This window comes from Anarrhichthys ocellatus, unplaced genomic scaffold (assembly GCF_004355925.1).
Source record: "Anarrhichthys ocellatus isolate YVR2014 unplaced genomic scaffold, GSC_Weel_1.0 scaffold43, whole genome shotgun sequence".
NCBI lineage: Eukaryota > Metazoa > Chordata > Actinopteri > Perciformes > Anarhichadidae > Anarrhichthys > Anarrhichthys ocellatus.
Window position 1 is genome coordinate 396576 of NW_022280073.1, and position 20667 is coordinate 417242.

The 20667-nt window shown below is 44.3% G+C and overlaps 1 protein-coding gene across 1 annotated transcript in view; it reads right to left on the reverse strand.

Moving 5' to 3' along the window:
• LOC116395052 (dolichyl-diphosphooligosaccharide--protein glycosyltransferase subunit STT3B-like) overlaps nucleotides 1-20667 on the reverse strand; it is a 49777-nt gene that overhangs the window by 16985 nt on the left and 12125 nt on the right. The window contains exons 2-4 of the mRNA XM_031868567.1: nucleotides 3960-4068; nucleotides 1698-1985; nucleotides 746-811 (exon numbers count right to left, since the gene is read on the reverse strand). Coding sequence (XP_031724427.1) covers nucleotides 746-811; nucleotides 1698-1985; nucleotides 3960-4068 — 463 coding nt within the window. The remainder of the gene's footprint in view (nucleotides 1-745; nucleotides 812-1697; nucleotides 1986-3959; nucleotides 4069-20667) is intronic.

The following is a 20667-nucleotide window of genomic DNA, read 5'->3' on the forward strand; positions in this document are numbered from 1 at the left end:
CACACACACACACACACACACACACACACACACACACACACACACACCTCTTTTCAATCTTTGTGCTCACTGTCTCTAAGTGTAACTCCCCGGTTGGTGAGCAGCTGCCAGACAAAAGGCGCCGCAGCGTACAGCGCGAGGCATTCAAATGACTCATCGCAGATTCACCCCAGTCTGGCTGAACGATCGGTGGGTAAAGAAAAGGGTTCTCCAATTGTTCCTTTTTAGGGTTTTTCTGTCTGAGTCAATTTGCTCTCAGTGACGTGAGGCAAACACAGTTTGATGGCCATCTGTGAGTGGCACGGTTTCTGTGTTTCAGTCAGTGCGGAATTTACACAGTGCTCTCCCTCGAGTTTATGACTCGGATTTACATTTTGCGTTTGGGTTAGGTTTAAAGTGTCAGATTAGGACATGAATGTGGTAGGCCTGTCACAATAATTACCTTTATTGAGACGATATATTGTCCTAGAAGTTTAATTCTTAACAATACCCAGACATTAGAATGAGAACGTAAACTTTTTTTAAATATTCTATGCAAACACACAACCAAAACAAAAACATAAGTTGGACTCTCAGGCTCTGTTCACAAAAATGCACAATATCTGCGCAATGTCCAAGTCTTATAAAGGGAAAACCCTGCTGTTTGTTCTGGCATCATGTTGACAAACACAAAGGGCGATATCGAAGCTATTTCCATGTATTGCATGTCATGAACGTGAAGATAGAGGTTTTTGTGTATTCTCACCATGTAGAAGTAGGAGAGGCAGCATCCGATGGACCAGAAGACAGATCCCGTCTTCACTGACTTCACCTGTAGTTCACATAGCAGAGCGTTAACCAACACACACTTGCATACAGTCTAATTTACATCATATGCTTACACTAAGCTGAGTTGCTCCGTTCACTGTTTTGCCTCGAGCATTGGCTCCTTTGCTGCTCACCCGACACAACTGTCTGAATTATTCATCATGTCTCCCTCGTTAACGACCTGCACAAAGCGGAGCGCCGCGTCCTACATAGCGTTACCTTGCGCGAGGGCGGCTAATGAGGGCTTAACGAGGCCCGACTTAACGAAGGCCCGGGTGGGAGCCGCCGTTACTGGCTGGAGGAGATTGGATAAATTGGAGATGTGCTGGATTGAAGGAAACGAGGGAGAAAGGGAAGCTGGGGTAGAGAAGGGAATGGATGCAATCACTAGAGACTATTATGAAACTCATTCTGTCCTGTGTGATTTATTCAGAGTGATTTATTAGCCTCTATGGAAACAAGGCTTAATGTTAATGTAAATCAGGTTATGCTAGTCCTTTAATAACATTAGCCATTATAGCCACATGCACAAACCACTGAGGACCAGTGGGATGAATAAATGAGTAGAAGCGGACAGAGGAAGGTCACATCTGTGTATGTGTAATACATCTATAATCACAAACAACCTGTACCATGTCCTCCTGACTTTAATACGCATCACGATTGAGACACTGGAACCTCTTGTGTATGTTGATAATGACATGCATTTGCTAGTTGGATTAGCTGCTCCTAACATTGAGAAACATCTTAAATGAACACTTAGCTTTACGAGATCACGTGATTGAACGAGGATAATGCTGCCGAGGCCTTTTCTCCTACCATTTCCTTTATCTAGTCTTACATGGAGGTTTAACTTCATACTTGCTACAGTAAAAATGTAAAATACATACCCAGAGGTAGTAGGTGAACTGCAGGGCGAAGATGGCGATGCCCTCGTTGTCGAAGGAGCCGGCCACGGAGCGGGAGATGTAGCCGGGGACGATGGCGATGAAGCAGGCCGCCAGCAGCCCCGCCCCCTGGTTCCACAACTCCTTCGTGAGCAGGAAGGTGGAGATGGAGGTCAGGCCGCTGAACACCGGCGCCAGGAACACGCACACGTCCCGGATGTGGACGGTGATGTTCAGCAGGTTGAGCACGTAGTGGATGAGGCCCGCCGTGACCATCAGGCCTGGGTACACCTGGGGGGGGAGGGAGGAGAGATGGGAAGATGAGACAGGAAGTGTGCGGTGAAGTGAGGAGTCAAGTGTCATCAATAAAGGCCCCCGAAAAAGATCTCGTTTTCATCTCTGCTCTCATGTAATATGTATGTGATAAGAAGAGCACCAATACTGCCGACTGAAAAATGCTGCTTTAAGCATCTTTCCACTGCTGTGACCGACATCATTTACTTTATTTAATAAATAAAACTAAATATTACCATAATAACCACATAACAAACTTGTTGCTACGTAGCTCACAGAGGCCCTGGACAGAAGCTGGGCTTTTACCAGCCGGCATCATCACCTCCACAACCAAAGTTGTGATGGCAGCGAACGTTACTGAACTTCCAGCGCACTAAACAATCTTTGAAGAAAACAAAGCATATTTGAGTTTTCTTCATATCGGGGACGACAGCAGAGCAGAGGCGAACAAAGCTACGCAGAGTCCAAACCAAAGGGAGGAATGGAAACTTCACCTTTTGTTTGCAGTTTGGTGCTTCATGTTCAAATTATTGCTGACTCCAAAAAACTAAAACAAAAACTGCGAAAATGATATTATGTTTAATCATGTACAAATGATTCCCAGCAGCAGTTTAAAACCATTACTGTTGACCCGACCTGTCAGCTTAGACTTACATTCGCCTCTGTGGTTTGCATCTGTGAAGTAAATACTGACGGCAAAGACATGTTCAATGCAATATCTCAATAAACGCTCCAATAGAAAGATAAGAGCATAATAACTTGGCTTCTTAAGTAGAGCATTGTTTTTGTCCTTTATGTCGTTCCAGTGACATGTGATGCCAAAGGGTTGCTTTAGAGTGGGAGTGTAAATACTGATTGATTGTGATCGACTGCTGGAGGGGGTTAGTCCCGAAGTTAGCTACAACTTTGGCCCACACTTAAGGTGGACTGACCTTTACGGTGGAGTTTTGCTCAGCACCTCTCTCCCTCTCCTTGCTGGACAGCGGCAGAATTGAAAAGCACATTTTCTTTAAACCATCGCCCAAACTATACGGTTTGTCACAGCAAGAAGCCGTAAAAACCATCATTATCGTCAAATATTCAGCGTTCTGACGGTCCTTGAACACATCATGTGACGACCACTATCGTCAGAAAAGGCAGAACAAAGCTTAAAATTGTGAAAATATTAAATTCTGCGCTCCTCAGTGCAACTGGGAAGCAATGATTAACTCGTCTGAGAGAAACAGCCACCTGATAACAATACCGTGAATCTGCAGGCTGCTGGACACAGTGAGAGAGGACAGGAGAGGCTGTAAGTATAGGTTGTAAAAATGTAAATAATTAAATATACTTAGCATGTCTGGCCTCAGTTTTTTTTTTCTGACATTGGTAATACTTAATATATGGTATGGTAATATATGATTTATGGCATTGTAGCTGTGTTACACTGCACATAAACATTTTTGAGTTCTCTCTACCTCTAGCCATGGTTGGGCCGTTTCCATAGAGAGAGGTGCAGGACTTGTATATTGCAGTGAAAACAACGTACTAAAAGCTGTTGTTTCGTCAGCTAATGTGCAACCTAAGTGCACTCTGGTGAACAGATTAGCCCGCGATAGCTCTCCCTTCATCAGCCCCAAATAGAGAGATCACACGCAGCGCTGCAAATAGAGGAGGAGATCAGCATTCAGAGAGGAGTTGGGGTGTAATGACGTGTTAAAAGTGACCCCGGTCCGTCTGTCCTCTGGCGATTATGGAGACAAATCCAGTGCTCTCCGCCAACTCCCTGCCTCCCCCAGGAGCCGTTTGACCAGCCAGCTACTCGCTTACGGAGTGTGTGAGACGTGTAGCTGAGAGCGGGTTTAAGAGGATGACTGATACAGTAATGTGACTCATGGGGAATAAGGACAAGGGAAAGAAGGCACCACACACACGTGCACAATCAGACCCCAGCCTCACGACACACAAACAAACAACATAAGAAACACTCACCGTGCCCCCTACTATCCTACCCAGAGGGTACCAGGCTCTTTCGTCAAACCAGTTGAGGAACTCATAGAAGCCATTGGTGGCGAGGTGGTGAGTCGACCTGTAGTTGAACCTGCAACAGTGGGAGAGAGGCAGAGAGGGGGGGGGGGGGGGGGGCTGTCAGACATGGCACGCCACCAAAACCAAACAGAAGAGGCTACAGGGGACATCAGTGCCTCATCAATGCAAGGAAGCACGGTTCCTCAGGTTTTCACATTCAAATTCAATCAAATGAAATTGATATAATGCAAAAGTTGTCCAAGTGCAGAGTTTATAACTAAGATTATGTTCTTAGATATTTTTAATCAACACTATTTTCTGTTCGATGTATACCTAACTTTTGTGGTCGGACAGTTTTCACACCGGCCTAAATAAAATAAAAATGGGTCCAGCTCTGGTGAGCTAAACGAAGCATAGGATTGATTTAAAAAGGATTGGTTTGAAAGCATCAACCGCACCATCGATCTTCTGATGGTGAAGCAGACGGCAGTCTCCTGGGCGGATCGTTGTATGTATGTTAGGGGCGGTGGTCTTTCCCAGACACAGGGGGAAGGGAAAAGAAAGTGTTGCAGCATGCTTGTGTCTTTACACTGGCATTTTGTCAGCAGTGTCCACAAATCATCACCCTTCCACCCAACCCCTCCATGCATTGCAGCACGAGACACCTCTCTTCATCTTAACGGAGGGCTTGTTTGCTTGTCGTCTTGCGGACAGACCTGAATTCAGATCGTTTGATGAATCACTGTGTAGTTATTTCAGCATCAGACGTGTGGCTCCTGGATACACTGAATACAACCGTATTCAGTGAAACGTTGTTGGTATCCATGAAGGTTAGCCCCTCCTCCTCTATTGCGCATCTAGAGTGCGTGACGCAAAGGTACACTTCCGATCTTGAGGTCAAACTTGCACGAGTAACACAAGGCGAAAATTCACTTTGCGTTCAGTGTGGACATAATGTAACCAAATGCAGCCCACAAGTTTACTTTAGCGTGCATTCAGCCTTCATGTAAGAAGCTGAAAGACGTCCTTACGGTGTGAGCAACAAGACGGCTAACAAAGCGGCTCTGCTGACCTGTTGCGTGGCGGGCCGAGTCCCTCTAGCTGTGCCGAACACACAGCAGTGTGAAAAAGCACAAACAAACGCGCACTGACGGAGCGGGCTGAGGGAACCGTTGACATCAAACAAACTTCCACTTTGAGTATTTAGAAGAGTTTAAAAGTTGCAGAGCTGAGAAGAAACAACAAAAGGCGTTTCAAAGTCCCGGCTGTGAGCAACGTTGGAAGTTGTGACTGTGTCGCAACAAAGTCACAGCGTGGGAAAAAAGCTTTCAGTTGCAATACCACCGAGGCAAACTGATGACATACCATCAACATGAAGAACTGTAGAAGAACTTCAACCAGCAGAATGACAAGGCGGAGGCTGGAGCCATAGCGCGAAGAGAGAAGAGACGCAGAGCTGCGATTACAAAAAACTGGAGACATCAGCTGAGAGCCCTATAGATGCGACAACAAGAGAGATGTTGAAATTAAAACTGGTTATAGTATTGTTTTGTATATGCAAACTATAATACTGTTGTTTGCAGATGAGCACTTAATCTAACCACGCTGTGTTATACTTTGGAGTTCACAATCTAACTGGAGTAAAAGAGCATCAGACTGGCATTCTAGCTATTTAGTTTGGCTTTAGAGATTCCTTCAGCACAGAGAGGTTTGAACTGGATGTGACTGAAAGGCCACGTAGTGTGGTCATAAATACATCTAGGTCTTCTCACTGGAGTCAGTTCATGTGAGGTCAGGTCTACAGTAGGGCTGCAAGATATGGACAAGATCTTGGTGCACAATGAACAGACGTTTCCTGCTAAATTATAGGAAGAAAAAAAGTGTGTATATGTATATATATATATATATATACACACACACACACACACACACACACACACACAATAATTCGAATCGAGATTTTGAGTGAGTTTATCAATTTATTGAAAGACGATTCATTATTGTATTGCGTTATCGCCCAGCATTAGTCTACGAGGGACTAGGAATTGACAGAAACACAGTGAACTGCTGAAAATCCAACCACTGTTAAAGGCCTTTAACCTTTTTTTGTGCGATTAATTCACGTCAATACATTCGTTCCAACAGTTTTTGTACTCTTACACAGCAACGTGAATATTTCACGACCAAAAGGCGACATATTTGGTTTCTTAACGAGGTTGATTTTTCTGAGCTTTCGTACCTTGAATAAAGGCATCGGCCAATCACGTTGTGTGGAACGGGTCGAGTTGTGCTTGTATTCATGATATAACACGGAGGCTCCGTAGTCGTGATCAAGAGGTCAAACTGTTTAGCTCCCTGACAAAGGCAGAGATCCACTCCTTCCCCCCTTACCTTTCACAATAAAAAGGCCAGAGACATAACATTCTCGGGGGAGTATTTCTGCATTTTTCGCCACATCACTGATGTGTGAAGGCCTTTAATTGACAATTTGTTGGGAAAGCGGCACAAACGTCACTCTTCCACATTCGACCCCAGCCTCGGCTAACAGCGTAGGAAGTAGACACAAGGTTTTATTGGCATTCACACAAAGAACTGAAGTCACCAGGAATATAACTCAACATTTGCCCTTCCTTCCTCACACGCTACCTTCTCCCGGTCTTCTATTTCTCCAGTTATTCACAGCCTCTGAGAGTTTGAGGGGAACAGACCAACTGCAGCCTCGTTCATGCTGCTACTGTAGAAGAGACCATGCTGATACACCAGCGGCTAGTCTGCTTTGTCTCCTGAGCTTTTCACCAAGTGTTAAAGTGATCAATCGAAACTGTCCCTTCATGTAATACTGAACATTTGATGGATGGATTGCAGCATACGGCTCTCTCTGCCCCCTCAGGATTGAGTGCTATATTGAGAGTACTTGTGCACATGTGTTTGAGCGCACACACACACCACCCCCCCCCCCCGTATGGACGGAATGACTAGTTGTTCTTCTTACAATCGCGGCCCAAGAAAGCCAGTGAGGACAGAAGAAACGCTCGCCGCCCACATTGAACTCTCTGGGCTCGAAAAGCTAAATCTTTGTCTCACCCATGGGATCCCGCTCATTAAAAGACAGGGTGGCTCTTTGGAACTGCAGACTCACCAGAAAAAGGATAACTAGCCTTTCTCTGACAAGACAAGGGCACAGAATTAACTCCAAGTGCCAAACAAATATATGGTATATGTGTCCTTCCACCAGTCTTCATTTATGAATCATTTTCCACTGTGAAACTCTACTTAGTCGGCAAATTGGAGGTTGTTGAATTCATTAGGGATGTTTAGATTACGGGGCTTTTGTGTTCCGATCACAAACAAACTAAATGCAACTAAATAAATGTTCCTCAAACAGTGGTTTCCACCGTCTGATTCCACCACACAGGCATCTGAGGCAGGTTATGGTCCTGTAGAGGCCCACACGTGGTCTCCAGGCCTCTGCAGGACTCGTGATGTATTCACTCTAACAGGTACGCCGTACGTTTGGGCTCCTGGTGTTAAAACAGAGTTCTTCTTTCTGTATCATAGTCTTATACACTGAAAGTGTAATCCTACAAAATAGTATCCCAGTTGGAGCTTCAATTTCTTGCTCTGCTGGCCCCAATCAAGGTTCGCAACTTCAAAACTAAAAGACTTTAGGGGCTTGAGACGGGAGTGAGGCTAAGCTGAGTTCTTAGAAAGGTCAGACGGAGGATGGCATTAATCAATTCCAGAGATTCAGATTCACAATTTTCAGATTCACAGTTTTTCCACTTCAATCTATCGCTGACCAGGCACGTGCGTGAGAGACTTTGTTTGAAACCCAGCCTCCGATCCAGAGCTAGGCGTCCATTAGCGACAGCCTTCTGGGTTAAATACGAATACGTCTTGGGGAGCAAAGCGCTGCAGCAAAAAATAAAAAAAAACACCAATCATTCTCGGTGGACTGTCACTAGACAAATTAAAGCCTGTAAATAATTCAGAGTAGCAGCTGAAAGCTTTATTGCACTAAGGTGAATCTATTCCACCACACGTGGGACCGCTGTAACGCGTTCCCCGGCCCACACTCAAGGCAGTGAATGGAAGTAAAATGTGCGAGCATCATTTGGATTAATCCCAATGGCAACACTTGTGGCAGCGCGCCACTGCATGTGGGAAATCATTCAGCGTGTGACGCACATCTCCGAGCTGGATTTCACCTCAACAGTATTAATTGTATTTATATATGCATTGGTACGGATTAAGAGTCCGTCCACTATAATAATAAAATACGTCTTTGGTCTTCTTTCCAGGACACTATGATGTCACCACGCTGCTTTTATCATTCCTGATAACAACAAGCCCTTCTCCTCTGTGTGCACGCCAACGATCGCTCTGCGTGGCGGGTGGCCAATAGAGCCGAGCCAAACAGAGGGGCAAAGTCACCCGGGGACGACCCGTGGTGCCGTCTTCTCCGAGGCCGGGAGAGGCGGCGTGTGGCCTCCGATCCCATTCGAGACACTGGTACTTTGCTACCGTGCTGTAATTGGCTCAGGCATATCCTACATCCAGGATGCGGTCAACCAATACACCCCCGCCCTTCCACTACACTCTGCTGCAGCCAATCGGCTTGGTGCTCCCTCACTACGAAAGACCGCTCTACAAAGTCACAACTGTTTGCTGTACTGGCTCCTCGATGGTGGAACGAACTCCCGATCAGGACAACATGAAACACGAATAACTGTGGGAAAAAAAGCCTGAGGAGAACTTTACTGGATTGGAAATAAGAACCAGTAAACAACATAACGTCACACAGCAGTAGATAAGCTGTCAATAACTGGCCATTATTGTCAAACAAGTTGCTGCATTTTTTGTCCTAAATACAATTACCACTAATGAGATTTGTATCACCGTGTGAAAAGGAAGTCACCATGTTGTTGAGCAGCACATTTTGGAAGTGTAATACCCGTCACCTAGCTACCGTTATAGGGCTTCATATCATACCAAGATATTAACAATGTATGTTCAACAGTCAGCCTGGGTATAATACTTCTTTTTATAGTATATGAAATACACAGAACACTGTATTGCTACAAGCTCTGTCTGCAGAGGACCATTGAGCTAACTAGCTCAGCCTAGGGTCAGGATGAGACAAACTGAGTCGAGAGAGGAAGCATCGGTCAAAGTCAAGTTGGTCTGCATTATCCCTGAGAGGAAGCTCGTCCTGGCACAGGCAGCCATATATGTGTGTACCATCACAGGGCTGGACGCCAAAACATATTGTGTGCCTCACACTGTTGCAGAGGGCTGGCCACATGCTCAGAGTAGAGTGGGACAGGAGTCAGAGGCTCAGGGCAAAATAGATAGAAAACTTAACTTTTTTTTCTTCTCGTTCACCTGCCATATCTGGCCTGTGCCGGCTTGTGAAGCAGCCGTGTTGTGTAACTGGTCAGGGCTCTCTGAATGCTTGATGAGACGGGAGCGGCCGGCATGAAAGGGATGACGCTCTCTCCTCCTGCGCCTCCATCTGTCCGGAACTGCAGACAGCAATCTGCTAAATCATCGTTGTCTCTTAACTCCACTGACACAGTTTTGAGTGAAACCTAAATTTCACAGCCTCTCACAGAAGAAGAGAGGAAGACATGTAGAGGGGAGCAGCGGGGGGGAGTAGACTTAGGAGGAAGAATTTCTGACATATGCAGTATTATTCCCTGATAGGGATGTCATGGGAACCAATACTTTGGTACCAAGTCGATGCCATAATTATGTAAACGAGATTGTCCTTGATTTTTCTACAGTAACGCAGGTACCGATTAGGTAGCGATCAAGGCTCAAGACTAACGGCAACAAAATTTCCCTAATAATGCTACATTGTAAACAAATCTGTGTTGTAATCGATAGGAGAGCTAGTTAACGTTAGCTGTTAGCAGCCGGTGGGCGGCACAGTCCTGCTTGGCTAAAAAACAGAGCTAACAGCTAACGTACGGAGGTTGCACTGAGTTACATTATGATGCGTTCAAGCGTGCAGGTCAATTATAATGTTATCATGAGGAGTTTGAATGTAATCTTGTAAAATTGAGTTTATGGTGAGAAACTTAAGGCGGACCATTGGAGATTAATAATAAAGTTGCAAAAATCATTATGCAAATGGTAACAAAGGACTCGGGTGTTTAAGAGGAGGAGCCTTCCGATTGTTTGTGGTGCTAAACCAAAGGTCATAGAGTTCCAGCGTTGAATGTCCACAGGTAAACAGTAGATTAATCTGAGTTTCACCAATTTATTCTCCTCGTGTTAAACAAACATGCCAACTTCTCGATCAAAGCACAACAAAGGAGTGCATGTTGAAGTACATGGGATTTATTGTTTTGTTTATTTTACGGCGGTATCGTGGAGAGTTTCATTATGATGAGAAAAGAATGTGTGAGCTGAGGCTGTGCAGGGGAAGAACAGACGCCAGGCACAGAACGCCTCGCAGAAAATAAATGGAAATGCAATAAAAGTTTGTAAATTGGCTTTGCTGCCTATTAAAAATAAATTAATTACAAAAGTGTTCACACATGTGTATCGTTGAAGAAACAGCAGAGAACTGTAACTGACCCCAACGGGAGAAAGCTGGTCTCCAAGCTCTTAATTAAAGCCATACGAAAAGTTGGCTGGGGAGAGAGAGCAGAGGAACGAGCGGTGCCCATGGTCACTCAATGCAGAGGGTCGGAAGCCAACTGTCTGAATGCTAATTGTCAAAACAGAGGATCTGAAAAAAGTTATAATGCTTAGTGCTGAGAGAAGTTAAAGGGGACATATGCTCATTTTAAAGTTCATATTTGTACTTTGGGTTTCTACTTGAACATGATCACATGATTTAATGTTAAAAAAAAAAAAAAACAGTCTTTTTCGTACACCGTCTGTCTGAATATATCTGTATATCCCATACCACAAAGCCCAGTCTGCTCTGATTGGCTCGCCACAAAATACGGCGCACCTTTGCAAAGGTAGTTCCCAAGCCGTCGGCAGAGATACTCAGATGGAGGGTATATTCTAATGAGCCTGCATGTGACATGGGAAGGAGAGCCAAATCTGATTGGCTTGTTGAATCACATGTTTTCTGATACAGGCAGCCCACAAAAAAAACTAAAACTGACTGGGTCGTCTTATGTCTCAGTTAGTGGGTTGTCAGGCACTCTAGAAACCCAAATGTATGTGAACAAGTGACTAAGAAGTGACTTTTTCATGGTATTTCCCCGTCAAACGTTTGAAACTAAGTTGGTTTAGAGTCCAGGGGAGGAGGGAAACCCAACACAAAAACATTTATTAAAATCTGGCGACGTCTCATCCAAATCAGAAACAAGCAGGTTTTTATTTATTATTTTACCGCAGGGTCAGCTCTAATGAAAACTTGCTTTAGATATCTGGGGAGCCAGAGAAGTAGAGCCATCAGTGATAAAAGGCTCACCGTGAAGAAAGTGAATGGTTTTTTTGTTAGAGCTACCAGCTGTGTGTTTCCAAAGGGTCCTCTCTTTTTTTTTTAAGTTTGTTGCTAAAACCAAGCACACCTCAAAAAAGCTATTCAAAGAAATAGGCATTCGAGTTACGAGCCTATTTCATGGTCTGATTCTCTGCTCTTAAAGTCCATTTCAGAAACTGATGAGAAACAGAAGAGCACCTTTAAAAAAAAAAAGAAAAAAGTGTGGTCACCGTTCTCATCTTGTCATGTTAATCTGATTCCTTATCTTGTTTGCCGTTCCAGCCCGAGTGGCTTTGTTCAATTTCGTATCAGAGTAGTAATCTCGTAATGAAGCTCCGAGTGCGGTCTGGTTTTTGAAGTGGACTCGCGGCACAACCGAGAGTCACAGGTTTGTATCTGCATGGTGTTCAGTAGGGTCAGGCCAGTGTAAACATTATCGAACCGCTTTTTATATTTAGCACCGGACCAGACCAGAAAATGGAAGTGGTCATGACATGTTTGCCTCCGTTACACCTTTTCTAAGCAAACATAACATTGTGTTTATCAAGTTATTATATTGCTTATTACTAATGAAAGTTGGATTTAGCGCCATGACAACATTTAAGGTCGTAAACCGGACCAGCAAAAAAAACGGAAGTGGACCCGACTGACGTCCAGAAGGGATTCTGATGAGAGCTCACAACTTAAAGCTCCACTGATCAATGTCTGGCCACTAGGGGCCAGAGGAACTCCAAAACAAGCTGGTCCTGACATACTGTGGTTGATCCATTGCTGAAAACGGCACTTTTTAGAGAGTTATTCACTGACCAATTCAAATTTGATGCAGTCATTAAATTCAATACCATCACAAAAAATATAAAGCTGACTCTTTTAAAATTGATTTGAATTAGGGAAATCAATGCAAAGTTCAACCTGTAGTTGAACTGTAGAAATTCATAGATAGAGATAAAGTTATTGGGAAAACAAACCGTTAAAAGGGCATTCTGGAAGTGCTTCCCTTCCCTCACAGACTGGTTAGCTTGGAGACCTGGACCGGAGAGGCGCGACGTTATCAAATATGCATTAAGGAAACATGTCTTTCTGGAGTGTTGTAGCAAGTCGAAGAAGAAGAAGAAAAAAAAGGTCCTGATGCAGCAATCCGAGAGGGAAGATGGTGCAGCCAGGATTTGAAGCAGCTGTTCTGCACTATATTAATTCTAAAAATGTTTGACCTTTGACAATTTAAGCCAAGGGATGAACAGTACAGAAAGGAAGCCAAACTCAAATAACACCGTTTTTCAGGAATAAAATAATCTACGTTTTGGAAGTGACATTGATAAAAGGCCGAGTTCACGGGGTTTGGTTTGGGCTCGTCTTCGGCGGCGTTGGTTGGTCAGTCAGAAGCACTAACAGCCTAACAACAAAACATGTCTCAGCCCGATGAAGTCATGATGAATATTTAATAATGAAGAGACGCTTCGCTTGCTCCGACCAGCTGCTCGACACGTCTGAGTGCCTCGGGAGCGGATCGCGGGGAGGCGGACCGGCTCTGCAAACTTTTGGGGGAAAAAGAACAAAAAGAACGGACCACTCAATGAGCATGCAGGTCTACCAGCCCGCCCACTTCAACCACCTGCTTCCTTTCCATTAGAGTCGTGTAATTAGAAACATTGTGTCACAGTCCACTTATGGCCCCGACTGTATATAGAGCTCTACACGATTATTTTTTTCTCGTTCGCCCTCATCGTTAGCTGGCTGATTTTGACTTGTTACAGCCGCTAACTGAAGCTACATCTCTCAGAGCTGCTGCATGCAGCATAATAAAATAATGATCCCAGTCTCCTCCACACAGTGAGGCATGCAGCGTATCAATCAAACAGCGGTAACAGATCGCTCCTCGATATCGGCCGTTATCCAAAGCCCAGGTCTCTGTATCGGGACTGTGCACACAGTGACTCCCTCTTAAAGGTTCTCTATTCATTCAGTGCTGTAGCTGCAGGGCAGAACGCTGACTTCTGTCTGGCACTTCTCAAGAGTTCAAAGTGAAAACAAGAGTCTCGGTGCTGAATGGAATCTCCCGCTGACGGCCAATTACTTGCTGCGGTGGCTGACGGAGGAGACAAACTGACCAGCCACGGCAACAAAAGATTAACTTGATTGACCTCCATTTAGCCAGTGGCTCGGTGCCATTACTCACCCTGCATGTCAGAGGGGGTTATTAAGGTAGGATGCAAGCAATACTTGCTTGCATCCTACAAAATTCCTTTTACTTTAAGAAAGTCTTAACAAACATTTAGGAGTGACTTGCCGTGTCATGTTGGGGTACCTTTAAGGTTTACTCTGAGGCAACATGGTCATAAAGCCCTTCTCTGAAATGATTTCCCAAGTTATGCAACACTAAACAGTGTTTACATACTAAATGTCATCAAGACATCCACAAATGTTACTCGGTAAACTGAATTGTACTGGCCATTTTGCGATCCACAAAATTGAGTCCATGTCCAGAATGTGTTTGTCAAATGTTGTGCTCTGGCAGCAGACGGGTTTTGAGCCTTTGATATTTTCCACTGAGTGATGAGTCCATTTCCTTTCACATCACCGCGCCCTTGGCCCGGAGGACTGCCGTTCTGTGACTGCTGTGTCCTCTGCAATACCACCAGAAAATCATGAGCCTGCCTGCCTGCCTGTGTGCGTGCGCTCTCTGTGGGCTATTAAATGCAGACGAGGAAACCTTGGCCTGCTTGTTTACCGTATTACTGATGTGACCATCACCGACACACTTTCACTTTGACCATTAGCATCTTGCGGACGAGCTGGTCGCTCATCCTCACTCTTATCTCCTGAGAGCCATAGCGGGGGAAATGGTTGCTGCCGTATGTGTCCTCATGCTAAAGGCCAGCCATTGAAACTAATGGAGTCATCGGAGTGCAGAGCAAAGCATAAACTTTCCCAATATGGAACATGTAGGTCGATGTGGCCACACTGGGTCTGACTGGAAAAAAACTATGCAAATACATTAGGAGCTGAGTAGAGCATTTGCAGTCATTGTGAGGCCTGGAGCGTTGTTTCTTAAATTAGAGGTCACGGGTTCCATCTATGGTGGGAGGCTGCCCGCATGATGAAGGAGGCAATATGTTTCTATGAGTCTGGCTTCTGGGGCGAGCCTGTCCTATTTGTCATTTGGCTCTCGGGCTGAAAGAGTTCGCAGCCGGCTCTCGACGAAGCCTCACCATCGACCGGGGGGGCTCGATGAGACGCTTTCCATTTAGGTTTTAAAAAGCTGCCTAACTGCTCGTGGACCGGGATCGACAAAAGACGTTTGTTCTAAACAACACAGCCCCTAACGAGGTTAGCATAGCTGCAAAAGCATCATCGCAGAACTGGAGAGTATTTATTCATTGAAAGAAGAGCAAAGAACGAGAACAACTCTCTTCACTCTTCTCCTGAATGGCCCAGGATAAGAGCTAGATTGACAGATGGTTCATCCAGTCACCTACTAAGTATTGTATTTTTTGAAAGATGTTTTTTAGCATTTCATTAGGGTGAATTTGCTGCAGTATTTTCTACCCAAGTGGAATGCTTCTATTGGATAGAGACAGGCTAACCGACCTGAGATGTTACAGATATCCTGTAGTCTCACAGATCACCAGCCAGGATTCAGCAGCATCCAATCAGCAACACAGATCACATTCTTACTGTGACCCCTCTAATCTCTTTATCAGAGGAATACAGCCACCACCGCTATCTCCTTCACCAACATCCTTTAGAGGTTCACTTTGCCACTCATGTCACTGCCACGCGATCATGTACCCGCCTCACTCTGCAGGGAGCAAAGCCACATGACAGGAAAACTGAGAGAAAAGGAGCAGACAGAAATACACAGGCCATGAGATGAGAGATGGAAGAGAGAGAGCAGCAACAAGAGAGAGCAAGAGAGCAGGGACTGCCTGGGTTACATCAAGGAAGAATACTGTGTGTGAGCAACTCTCTGGGCTACTCCACCTGCCAACCAGCAGCAAGCTAATGGCTGGAAAGGTAAAGCGACACAGTGAAGACCAGGGAGATACGAAAGACGGGGAGGTGAAGGAAGTAGGAGAAATGAGTGAAGCCCATGGACTGTATATAAGAAGTGGACGCAGTTGCTGTGACGTCAGTAATAGGTTTGTGGAGAGCTGTTTTGAAGCCCAGAGTTCAGGCATTTTGGCCGTCGCCATCTTGGTTTTTTGCAACCAGAAGTGACACGAGAGGGTGGAGCTGAAGCACAACCATTTTTATGCGACCAAAATATTACAATTAACTTTCATCACACTAAAGTTAAAGTTTCAAGACGAGAACATGGACAACTCCCATACCGGTCAACGCTGTGGTAGTGACCTCTCAATCACAGTAAGCCCGCCCTAAAGCATACTCCTCTTTATGGTCTGTTTGACTCTAAATGGACCATAATTTACTAAATGAACATCAAGGTGTATTGAAGAAGACTTGGAACTAGATATTGAGACCATAAACTCATGTTTATAATGTTTACTGAGGGAATAAATCAAGTGAGAAGTAGAGTCATTTTCTCATAGACTTCTATACAATCGGACTTATTTTTGCAACCGGAGTCGCCGCCCCCTGATGGTCATTCGAAAGAGTGCAAGGGCACTCCAGCATTGGATTCATTTTCTCAGACTCGGAGGTTGCCGCCTGGTGAAGCCTAGCAATAAGTTGAGTAGAAAGGGTAAGTGATATCTTTCAATTAAAACTTCTCCCATGTCATTACTGTCTTGCGCAGCAAACTGTAATGCGAGGTAACACACGTCAAACAAGCTCTTTTGTCGGTTATCAAACTGGGACAAAGTGTGCAATCCTGATGAATATTTATCAGTGACAGCCGCAGAGACTCTGTTGTCGCATTAAAACATTAATCAGCTGTGAAAAGAAGGCAAGGCCATTATGATAATTTCTCGCTTTGTTTGTACATTTAATCAGGGTAACAACATTTCTCTGATGGGAGGTGTGCTGTGTAGTCAATTCCTTTAATTGCTCGTTCATGCGGATCTTTAGAGAGGAACAGTGGGGGGTATTATCCAGGAAGCACAGCAGAGGGGTGGGGAAGATAAATCATCTGTAGTTTTCTACTGCAGCACTGACCACACTTTGCTTTTCCGTTACGTTTTAAGTTGACTTCATCGGCCATGTCACTCTCTTTGTCATGGCTATTTCACTATCTCTCTGGCAAGTCCCACTTGGCCCATGATGTGAGAATCGTCTGTTGTGACCACAGCAATGTACACAGTGCTCATTAAAAACCCACTACCATGGAATCATAAGGATGTAAGATGATGTAAAGTAACCACACCAGCTGGGACTTTCCCAAACCACAGCATAAAAACACTTTGTAACTGCTGCACTGCAACAGACATGCTGAAAAATGTCATCATTCTGTCTATTGGTAAACCAACTGCCGTACTGAACTTCCAATCAGTGCATTTATATAAACTTGAACGAGCTCTATATGTAATTCAGAGAAAATCCATGATGGAGGGACTGCATCCGCATGGCTCTCAACATGGCGATAGTGGAGTCGGCTGCTAAAAGCCAACGGTGCCAACAATGGTAACAGTGCTGACAGGGCGAGCCAGACAGACAGTGTTAACCTGAGGGTTAGGTGCTACGCTTCCGCGACGACGGCACCGGTCGGTGACGACGTTATCACCGTTAACCGCCATATGACAGAAGCTCGTTTATGTCATTTGAAGACCGTAAAGAACAAATGACCGATAAAGGTGATTTCTGTAAGCATTTAGAGCCGAGGACCAGCGTTGGCTCCGTCTATGCACTGAAGAGGAAGAAGAGAATAAGGGTTCTAGAGTATCTAAATTCTCTACATACTTGACACTCTGCCTCAAGATGTTATGGGACAATGTTGAATATTCAAACTCGAACGTGTGAAGGCTTGAGACTAATACGGTGAGATAAGGCTGGGGATTAGGATAGCGAGAGCAGGATGTAATCTCAAATGTGGTTTGGGCTACAAGGGATGCGAGAAGTAAGTTTGTCCATTATGATTTCGTACATATTTTACACCCTTTAAACCGTTTAAAATTGGCTTAAATTCAGGACAATACATGTTGGAAATGTAACATTTCTCCACGCTCTACGGGTTTTTTTTGGAAAGGTGGTGCTGAAAAACCTTGAATTTGGGCTCAAACAAGCTCTACCAGAATCCCCACAACTGTCTGTTAGGCCACGAGGCCTTACTACAGTGGACTCTGGACTGGGAGTAACAGGTTTTATTGTAGCAGCCAGGCTTAATCTACGCAACTGGAAGAGCTCACATAGACCAGAGTTTACAGAGTGGCTTATACTCATGACAGCTGAAAATATGACCGCCAAGGTTCATAAGCAAAACTAGCTAACTTTTTCTGACTTACATTCAAGAGGCAACATCTTCGAGAGCGTACAGGGTACTAGTCGACAGCAAGTGGATGTATGTACATGTATATATGCATGTGTACATCTAAGAAATATTGGGGTGCTTGTGGCTGCCTTTTAAGTTGGGCGTTGTTAATTGACTGAATCATCCATATTTCTGTATAGAGTTAAATATATTAAAATGTCCAGAAACCTAGTTTCCATGATCCGGGTGAGGGATCCAGCTAGATTTCTAATGACAGAGCAGATTAATTAGCCGCACACAAGCGTGTTTCTGATTGGCTCCTTACATGTGTGAATGTGCAAGACTTTAGCCAAGTGAAGCATCCCTGTGACAGCAGGGCAGTGGGACGAAAGGAAAGCCTACACACATATTATGATGATCAAATCTGAACTTATCGGTTTTATTTATAGAACAGGAGTAGGGACGTCTTCAGAGGCACAGAGGAGGAAAGAGTGAGCAGCCAGGCTGCATCCGTTTACTACTTTCAATAATACTCAATACTTAGAATGACCAACACTCATTTGATCCCTAACAGATAGCATATGGACTGAAATGGTCGCAGGTGACTTTCTTCGATGCCGTGGGACAATCTGCGAGTGCTGTACATTTTCTGTAAACTGGTGCAGTCGGAAACGTTCTGAACAAAAGCAGACACGCAGTCTGATTTCCTGCCTGCCCGTGAAGAGCTGGAAGTGAGCTTGTCAGCTTCTCTTCACCAGAACAAGAGGGGAATAACAGTGAAGACACACGGGGCAGATGTGGGTAGTAGAAAACAGGTGGGGGTGCCTTCAGCAGAAAGGACGACGGGAGAAAAGAGGACAAAAGAAAACCGATGCGCGTCGGAAAATAAACCTGAAATTTAGCATTTAAAAAAAAAAATAAAAAAAAAAAAAAAACTTACATATATCATATGCAGTATAATCTCTTATCAAGTTCAATGCAACTGTCTTTGTTAAACCATGATCACAGTGGAGCTTCTCTCTGTGATCCTTTTTAGTGCCATCCTCCTCATTAAAATCATTATCAATGATCCTCATTTAAAGGAAGCCCGTGTGATATTGAGTTTATAAGTACAGGTGAGTCTACAGCATTGATATTCAACCTTTTAGAAACATTCATTGTTGCACAGTCCTCGTAGGGCGGCTTTTTCCTGCAATGGCATTAAGCATTTGTGGGCAAAAAGGGATGTCATTTTTATAATGCGATATTGATTGTTGTTTCTGAGGAAAACTACTTCAGATCAAATGGTCATAAAATGGTGTCTGATTTGTCAAGTATTTCATTTGCACGATTAGTCCAAATCAAAGTAAAAAAAATCAGGCACATTCTATAGTTCCATACAACAATCCTGCTAATTTATTTCCAGCATTGCCCGAATCAGTCGAATACACACAGAAAACTGCTAATAAATGTGCATCATCTTGAAATGACATGAAATCGGTCAATCGTCGGTCTGAGTTGAGTAGACACATTTATACATCACAAGATACAAAAGCTACAGTCAATTAAAACCTGGCAAAGAATTTTGCAAAGGCTTTCCCAAAAAAAAATGTAAAAAGGCAGTTTATCAAAGAGTAGTAGAAGTACTGTGGGCTGACGTAAAAATACAGCATATGGAACCATGCATCCAAATGTGTCTGTGATGTTTGCATAAAGAGAGAATGTGCAAGGAAAGCAGTGCATCTAGTCAGCGTCCCTATAATGTGATTAGAAAAGACTGCATAAGCTAATGTGTTAGCGGCACGGAGGCACGCTGCCAGAAGTAACAGCTCAAAGCACGGTGGGAATCAAAGCAGAGGAAAAAGAAGAAGTCGTTAGAGTGGCCAGTCACTAAATTATAAGCTTCATATTCAAATCATCTTAAGTATTGGCAAGAGCTGAAACAAGCCCAAGCCCAGCGAGAAAGTCTTTTCTCCTCTTACTGGAGATGCCAAATGGAGCTTTGTTAGAAAGCAACCAAGATGAGTACCACGCCTCCTGGTGCGTTTACTCCATCAGAAATCATGAAAAAAGTCAAATAATAGCTTGTTAAAATCAAAGCAGCCTCACCCACAAGACAGTAGGACAAATTCTGAGACAGTCAAACGTTCACTCAGGGCCCCTTTTCGGCGTGACCCAAGACAGCCTGCATCAGAAAACCTGACGGCTTCAGACACAAAAAAAATGTAGAAATTTAGGACCAAATTGACACAGTGGAGCCGTGAGCACACACCAACTGGAGGGAATACAGCCTGGACACAAAGAAACCACCGGTTATACGTTTCTCTCTCCCAGTGTCGATTCCAAAACCCCAACACAAGGTATGTGCCAATACCAAGTACTGATACCAATACAGGGTAGGAAATTTACATATTTTTTAGGGGGCAATTTTTGCCCCCACTGACTGAAATCCATCATCATTTCCCTTTATGCCTCTTGGCATGTAGGGCAGCAACAAAAGTCTTCCACTCCTGTCTGTCCTGGGCGAGTCGCTGGATGGTACCCCATGAGTGGTTTAGGCTCTGCATCTCCTTCTCCACAGTTCTTCTCCATGTGTTTCTAGGTCGGCCTCTTTTTCTTTTCCCTTCTGGTGTCCAATGTAAGGCTGTTCTTGTAATATCAGCAAGATCTTTTCTCAACACATGTCCTATCCATCCCCATCTTCTTCTCATTAGGATGGTCTCCATGCATTCTTGTTGGCATTTGTCATACAGTTCTTTATTTGAAATGGTGTTTGGCCAGAAAATGTGCAGTATTCGTCTTAAACTCTTGGTGTGGAAGCTTGATAGTCTTTTGAGGTCTTCTTGTGTCATTCTCCAGCATTCAGAACCGTACAATAG